The sequence below is a fragment of the Phalacrocorax carbo genome, chromosome 25 (assembly GCF_963921805.1).
Source record: "Phalacrocorax carbo chromosome 25, bPhaCar2.1, whole genome shotgun sequence".
Taxonomy (NCBI): Eukaryota; Metazoa; Chordata; class Aves; order Suliformes; family Phalacrocoracidae; genus Phalacrocorax; species Phalacrocorax carbo.
In genome coordinates, this window is record NC_087537.1 from 1,103,802 (window position 1) to 1,111,342 (window position 7,541).

Sequence of the window (7,541 nt, forward strand, 5' to 3'; positions counted from 1 at the left end):
CGCAGCTCCCAGCGCACCCGCCGGCGCCCGCAGCGTGGGGCGCACCCCGAGAGCGCGGGGCGGGGCGTGACTCCCCGCAGCGTGGGGGGGCCCCGAGCCCGCCGCGGGGAGGGCGCAGCGCTGCGTGCCCCCCCCCCACCGGGAGCGCAGTCCCGAGCACCCCCTGAGCGCACCCCGCGGGCGCTGCGCCAGCCGCGCAGAGCCGCACTAAGACCCTGCGCGCCCGCCGCGCACCGCCCCTTCCCCGCCGCCCGCCCCCTGCGCGGCGCGGTGCGCGGCGCTGCGCGGGCAGTGCGCGGAGGCGGCGGGCATGGGCGGCGCGGCGCTGGCGCTGCTGCTGGCGGCGGGGCTGTGCGCGGCGCAGTACGAGGAGTACAGCGTGCGGGGGTTCCCCGCGGCCGCGCTGGAGCCGCTGCAGCGCGCTTACGCGCGGGCGCTGGCGCAGTACGCGGGGGCGCAGTGGGCGGAGAGCGCCCGGGCGCTGGAGGCCAGCCTGCGCCTCCACCGCCTGCTGCGCGACAGCGAGGCGCACTGCCACCGCCGCTGCGCCGCGCCCGCCGAGGGGGGCCCCGCCGAGGAGCCCCCCGAGGAGGAGGACCCCGCGGCGTGGGAGTGGGAGCGGGAGATGCAGCTCTTCGGGCGGCTGCTGCGCCGCGCCGGCTGCCTGCGCGCCTGCAAGCGCGACCTGCCCGTCTTCCAGCTGCGCTACCCGCCCGCGCAAACGCTGCGCGACTTCCAGCGCCGCCTGCCCTACCAGTACCTGCACTACGCGCTCTTCAAGGTGAGGCGCCGCGCCCCGAGGGCGCGCAAATGCCGCGCAACGTGGCTCGGGGGGCGGGGTGGGGAGTGAGGGGCTTTGCTGGCCTGGGGGGCGGCGGGCGTCCTGCACCTCTGTCCTGCACTGCTCTGGTCTGCATCTCCTCTTCCACCCTCCATCCTGTGCTGGTGCGCTCTGCCCCCCACTTGGGCCCATCCTGTGCCTAATCCTACATCCCCATCCCATGCCCCTCATCCTATGCCTCCTCTTTGACACCCCCATCCTGTGTCCCCCCCGTCCTGCATGCCATCCTGTGCTCCCATCCCACACCAGCAGCCTGCACCCCCTGATCCGCACCCCCTGAACCCTGCTCCCCTCCATCCTGCACCCAGCTCTCATGTGCATTGCCGTCCTGCACCCCCCTTCCCGCACTCCCCATCTGGCACCCCCCCGCCCCGCTGCCTCCATCCTGCCCCTGCGCCGTGGCACGTCGGCATCATCTGGGATGCATCAGGCAGGACGTGAGGGGTGCACCTGGGACTGGGGGTCCCTGTGGTTGTGTCCCCCCACTCTGCCGTGTGTTGCCCTGGTCCCCCAAGGTCCCCCTGGCTGGGCAGAGTGTTGCCTGGGGAGGGGGTTGCAGGGGCTGCCCTGGCCGAGGGGCCCGAGCTGGCCCGGTGCCACCATGATTGCTGTGGGACATGTGTCTGGATGCTCCATCAGGGAGAAGCGCTTGCTCGGGCTCACGGTGCAGACGTGGAGGGAGGTTTGGTATGGGATCGCCCCGGGTTGACCCTCCTTTGGCCCGAGCGGCTCTGGCAGGGGACGCTCCCCTCCCCAGCCACCGGTGCTGGTTGGGGTCCCGAGCGGCGCCGCTGGCCGGCTGCCGGTGCGGATGCTGCTTTAGTGCTTAGCGCTGCTGCCCCGCTCACCTGGCAGCGCCGAGGGACAGCCTGGCCTGGATCCTTAATGCCTTTTCCTCTTGCTTGCTCTGGCCAAAACCCATTTCATGGGCCGTTTGTCCATCCCCCCCCAATCTCACTCCCCCGAAGCTGCAACCTGAGAGCTCATAAAGCAGCGGGGGTGGCTCGCCTGGGCCAGCGGCAGCACCCGAGGAAAGCAGATGCGTGAATCAAGCCCATGCCACGTGGATGACTCCGGGCTGGATGTGGGGGTCCACAAGGGGCTGCGCCATCCCCTCTCCCACCATGGGCCTGGAGGGGGAGGTTGGTGTGGCTGGGCACAGGCGGCTGCCATGCATCGGCTGGATTTACCTGCATTGTCCATGTTCCTGGATCCTGTCCGTCCATCGCTGTCAGCGGATGATTGGGTTTGGGGCTGGCACCATGGGTGCCCCCTCCTGAGGACCAGCCTTCTGCCCTGTGGCCCCGGGGTCCGTCTGGGTGCCAAGGCCCCTACAGCTGCAGCGTCAGCCCCAGCTGCCCCCATGGCAGTCTGCCGCACCGGCTCTTCCTCCCTCCCCAGTCAAATAAGATCGAGAAAGCGGTGTCTGCTGCCCACACCTTCCTGCAGAAGAACCCCAAGCACGAGATGACCTTGAAGTACCTGAACTATTACAGGACAATGCTGGACGTGGATGACTACCTGGTTGACCTGGAGGCTCAGCCCTACGAGGTGCGGAGGGAACGGGGCTGGGGCGGGAGATGGGCTCCCCGGGGCTCGGTGCCTGCCTGGCTGCCAAAGCCTGGTCCTGCCAAACCCCAAGAGAAGAGGATCTCCCTCGCTGAGCCCCGGTTGCTCACCTCCTGCCCCCAAAAGAGCATCTCTGTAGGGCCTGTGCGGGGGATGGAGCTGCCTCGGGCAGAGCAGGGCAGGCCGGTGCTGCTGGAGGGCAGAGCCGGGCTGCGGTGCCCGGCAGGGAGGTGAGCAGTGCCCACTTGGTCCCCGGCAGCCGATATTCGTGCGGTCGGTGAAGCTGTACAACAACGGGGATTTCCGGAGCAGCGCGGCCGACATGGAGCAGGCGCTGGCCGAGTACTACAAGGCATACGAGGACTGTCTGGCCGGCTGCGAGGGTGCCTACGAGCTGCAGGACTTCAAGGACTTCTATCCCGCCATCGCAGGTGACCGGGCAGGGGGCTGGGGGCTGGCAGGCTTGTAGCGGGGGTCTGGGGGCCGAGGGGGCACAGTGCCTGATGCCTCCCCCCAGACCACTTTGTCAGCGTGCTGCAGTGCAAGGTGGACTGCGAGACCGAGCTCACCCCCAACGTGGGCGGCTACTTTGTGGAGAAGTTCGTGGCCACCATGTACCACTACCTGCAGTTCGCCTACTACAAGCGTGAGTACCGGCGGGAGTTGGGGTCTGTGCCCCTGGGGCACCCTGGGGTGCTGCGGGCCCCTGGGTGAGGTGTCACCCCCCACATCACCTGGCGCTTGCCCCTGCAGTGAACGACGTGCGGGATGCGGTGCGCAGCGTCTCCAGCTACATGCTCTTTGACCCGGGCGATGCCGTGATGCAGCAGAACCTGGTCTACTACCGCTTCCACCGTGAGCGCTGGCGCCTGCAGGACGAGGACTTTGAGCCCCGGCCGGTGAGGACCCCCCAGCCCCTCCGTCCCATGGCTCTGCCGGCAGCGGAGGGGCTGACGCAGCCCCCGCTCCCTCCCCGTGCCCAGGAGGCCGTGCGTTACCACAACCGGACAGCCGCCCAGAAGAAGATGCTGGACTTCGCCAGGCAGTACCTGCAGGCTGACGATGAGGTAAATGATGGCCCTGGTGTGGGGTGCAGCCGGGTGCTTTTGGGGCTGCTGGGGTGGCACAGGTAGGTGCCGTGGATACCCCGGGGCAGGGCCCTTCCTCGGGCAGGGGGTCCGACGCCCAAACCAGCCCTGGAGAAGGGGCTGTAGCCCGGGGATGAGCTGCAGACAGGGCCGCCGAGCCCCGCTGCCTCCTCCTGCCGTCCCGTGCTGCAGATGGAGGTGGACAGTGGCGAGGGGCCTGAGGCGAAGGACCTGCCCTCTGACGGCGAGTTCGAGGGCGAAGGCGACTACGAGGAGGGCTTCTTCGCAGAGTGGTGGCAGGAGCCCAAGACCAAGGGGGACAAAGCCGACCAAGGTTCCTGACACCGGGGCTGGGGGCTGTGCTGCGGGGCAGGGGGCAGCTGCTCCTGGTGCCATCGAGCCCTCTTTGTTTGCAGAGACCCTGCGATGAGCCAGGTGAAGGGGGACCTGGCCCCGGCAGAGCTGGACGGAGGTGGCCCTGCTACACCGCCCTGGGGACACCACGCAGGAACTTGGGCTCCCGGGGAAGGGCTGATCCTGCCCGGTGCCCTGGGGCAGGGCTGCTTTTGCCGTCTGGACATCTGCTGCCCTGAGTGCAGCCTGATTCCTGTCGGTGGAGCACCGGCACCGCCGAACCTCCCTGCCTGCCCGGGAGCTCGCCCTGGGCCACCCCTGTCCCCGATGTCCCCAGGAGCCCTGGCCAGCGGCAGTGCCCTGCAGCACTGGGGTTTACTGTGTCCCTCGGCTCCTTCCCAGGAGCTGCAGACGGTGCGCCAGGACTGACCCCCATGTTGTCTCAAGGGGTTCAGGGGGCTGCCCCTGCTCTGGGAGCGATGCATGGTGCTGCTGGAGCCAGGCATGCCAGAGCCAGTCCTGCCCCTCCTTGGAGCTCCCCTGGGCTCCTACCCTGGTGCCTCCAGCCTCCCAGCCCACCCCCAGAGCTTGGGGTCCCTTCGGAGCCCGTGGCCTGGTGCTACAAGGGGGCTCCTGGTGTGCCAGCATCCCCGTGCCGCCGTGTGGCTGCAGCCTGGCAAGGCTGCGTCACCCATGCCCTGCGTGTGCCTTGAATTTTTGCCACACCAGCCCTCTGTAGCCTTGAGCTCCATTAATTTAATACTTCCCAACTTGCACAGTCGCTTTTCTTTTTTTTTTCATATTTACTGGTGCTGAACTTTTAATAAAATCCAGACCCATCTTTTCATGGCTGCCTCTGCCTCGGGGCTCCCTGGGGCTGGGGTGTGCTGCTGCTGTGGGAGCTGGGTGCTTGGGGGGGCAGAGGCTCTGCCGTGGGAAGAGGGGGAGGGATGGCTTGGGGGGCTGGATGCCCCCGTAAAGTGGGGGAGACTCCCCACGGTGGCTGGGGGCAGCCTGTGGCTCTGGGGAACCTTGGGGGCCATGAGAGCAGCCAGGCTCTTGTGGGGCTGCAGGTGGTCCCTGAGGGGGCCACGACAACACTGGGACCCTCATGGGGATGTGTGAGAGCCTGTTGGGGGGGGGGGGGGCTGCCAGGTGGCAGGGGGGCTGCAGGGGGAGCTGGGAGGCAGCGTGCCTCACCCCAATATGGGTGTTTGGGGTGTGACGTGCATCACCTGCTGGTTGTTCTGGGGGGAGTGTGTCACCCTGACACCGGTCATTGTGGGGTGCATGGTCCTGCTGCTGGTCCGGAGGGTGCAACCTGCGTCCCCAACACTGGTCCCGGGTAGCAGGGTGGGACGACCCCTCGCCTGCCAGCATCAGGCCGTTTTGGAGGCCATTTTGGAGGCGGCCGTTGCTGCTGACAAGCCCACACCTGCCCTGGGCATGGGGCGTCAGGCAGCGTGCGGCCGCGTTCCTGCTTCCGTGGAAGTTGGCTGCGAGGACTGAAACCAAGAAGCTGAATCACCGCGTTCGCCCCGGGTGAGGGAAGGGAAGGGAAGGAAGGGGGCGGTGGGGAGGCTGCCAGCACCCCACCCTGCTCTGCTCTGGAACTCCCATTTACCAGGGCTTTCCCAGCTCTTCCCTCCCTGCGTGGGGCTGGGCACCGGGGTGGGGGACTGAGCTGAGCCCCCAGACCCGCAGGCAGGGCTCGGAGCAGAGCTCAAGGGAGGCAGCGCTGCTGCAGGAGTTGCCCGTTGTTCCCCTGCGCAGGGCAGGGCTGTCCTGTCCCTCGGGAGGAGTGGGGTTCATCACCGATGGGTCACTGCCACCCTCGGGAGGGGAGCACCAGCCCGGCCGGGTGCGGCCGGCGGCGCTCAGCCCGGATCAGGGGGAACCACTCAGCCCAGCACACGGGCGTCGGAGCCCAGAGGGCAAAAGCTTGTTTATCTTCCCAACAAGCCGGGCAAGGGTGGCACAGGGCACACAGGGCCTCCGCCCTGCTCTGACGCACACCTGGGCAAGGCGTCCCCTAGCCAGCCCCAAACTCACATTGGGGCACGCGGCTCCTCGCTCCCGCTCCTCTGGCAGCGCCGGGCGAAGCCCCTCGCAGCCCCAGGCCCCCGGTCCCCAGGGTACCCTCGCTGCTCCCACTGCAGCTGCTGGGTGCAGAGGTGCCAGCTGGGTCTTGCACTCCTCGCAGCGCTGAGCAGGGGTAGCAGCTCTGCAAGCGGTGGTGTGACCCCAGCAGTGGCCGCCGTCCCCCATGGCATGCAGGGCCAGCAGAGCTGGGCCAGGGGAGGTGCCAGGGGCGCAGAGGTGGGATGCGGAGGGGGTAAGCCTGCAGGACTCCGAGGGTTAACACCATGAAGGCAGCCCTGCACTTCCCTGACTCCCCTGACCTTGACCAAGAAGGAACATAAGTGACTTTTTGGCTGCCATCTCAGCTGTGCTGTGCCTTGCCGTGCTGCACCGTGCCATGCCAGGCCGTGCTGTGCCGTGTGCCCTTCTCTCCTCGTGCTGGGAGGGCTCTCGCCGTGCTTTGGATCCCCCGCTCTGCGCACAGCAATGGAATCCTGATTTCTTGCAGCGGTGTTTGAAGCTCTGTCTCTCACCTCCCTCTGGAGCTGTGATTTCCCCACGGAGTCAGCGCCTGCAGCCAGATACAGCAGAGGACTGTGCAGGGGCTGACGGCGGTGGGTGTGGGGGATGTGTACCCCTGCCCCCATCCCCAAATCTAGGGAGCGGAAGGCCCGGGGATCCCCACCACGGGCTGGGACATGCCCTGGTGCTGAGCGCACATCGGTGCAACAGGCGCTGGGTGACGAGGCTTCACCCAGGGCCGGAGGGGAGTGGGTGAGCTGGGATGTGGCGGCAGCACCCGCTGGACCAGTCTGGCGGGGATCGGGGTGACACAGGGTGCCGTCAGCCGCCGGAGCCCTTCCCCAGTGCCTCTCGCTGCCGCTGCTGGGATCCTGCCTCAGTTTCCCCACCCGGATGGTGCGGAGCCCCTTCCCGGGGCTGGGGGTGCTCCAGGGCCGGACCCTGCCCCGCCGCCGGCGGTTCCGCGCCCGGGCACCGATCGATGCAAACGCCGTCGGTGATGCGGGAGGCGGGGGAGGCCCACGCAGCGCCCACGGCGCGGCTGCAGGAGGGCTCAAATGGCGGCCTGGGGAGGAGAACCGGGGAGCCACGGGCGGCAGGGCTGGGGGGACATCCCCGAGCCCCCCGCCCCGCTCCCCCCGGCCCGCTGCGGGCGGCGGGACAGTGCTGCAGCCCCCGGGTGACGCCGGCGGCGCTTGTGGAGGGGCGGGCGCTGCCCGGGGGAGACACGCGGGGGCTCGGTGGGGGGTGCCTGAGCTCCCCCGCGGGGGTCCCGGCACCCCACGCCCGCCCTGGGGTTCCCGCGCCCCACCCGCACCCACCGCCCGCGGGGGGGGTCCCCGCGCCCCCGGGGCTGCCCCGCCCTGCCCAGGTACGTCTCGGCCCCGCCCCCTGCCCAAGGGAGGGTTCCTGGCTCCGCCCCGCCCCCGCCCCGGGCTCCACCCCGCCCCGCCCAGTGACGTCACGCAGGTGGTCTCCCCGGCTGCCGCGCCCTTCCCCGCCCACCGGCGCGCTCCGCCCACCCCGCCCCGCTGTCCAATCGCCTGCCGGCGAAGGGCGGGGCAGCCGCGCCCCCGCCAATGGAG

At 69.3% G+C, this 7,541-nt stretch overlaps 1 protein-coding gene across 1 annotated transcript; it reads left to right on the forward strand.

Moving 5' to 3' along the window:
• The first annotated feature begins 208 nt into the window (after positions 1 to 208).
• P3H4 (prolyl 3-hydroxylase family member 4 (inactive)) lies at positions 209 to 4,699 on the forward strand. The gene is made up of 8 exons (XM_064473402.1): positions 209 to 781; positions 2,243 to 2,392; positions 2,670 to 2,841; positions 2,928 to 3,056; positions 3,164 to 3,309; positions 3,394 to 3,477; positions 3,691 to 3,832; positions 3,915 to 4,699. Exons 1-8 carry the CDS (start codon positions 311 to 313, stop codon positions 3,926 to 3,928), a joined length of 1,308 nt encoding a protein of 435 aa, XP_064329472.1. The 5' UTR covers positions 209 to 310; the 3' UTR covers positions 3,929 to 4,699.
• The last annotated feature ends 2,842 nt before the right edge of the window (positions 4,700 to 7,541 follow it).

What these genes read in the sequence shown, in the direction of transcription:
- P3H4 (XM_064473402.1), top strand. Translation starts at nt 311, where the DNA reads ATGGGCGGCGCGGCGCTGGCGCTGCTGCTGGCGGCGGGGCTGTGCGCG. An exon ending in TGCACTACGCGCTCTTCAAG is followed by an intron (nt 782 to 2,242) that starts GTGAGGCGCCGC and finishes CTCCCTCCCCAG; the next exon opens with TCAAATAAGATCGAGAAAGC. An exon ending in CTTCTATCCCGCCATCGCAG is followed by an intron (nt 2,842 to 2,927) that starts GTGACCGGGCAG and finishes GCCTCCCCCCAG; the next exon opens with ACCACTTTGTCAGCGTGCTG.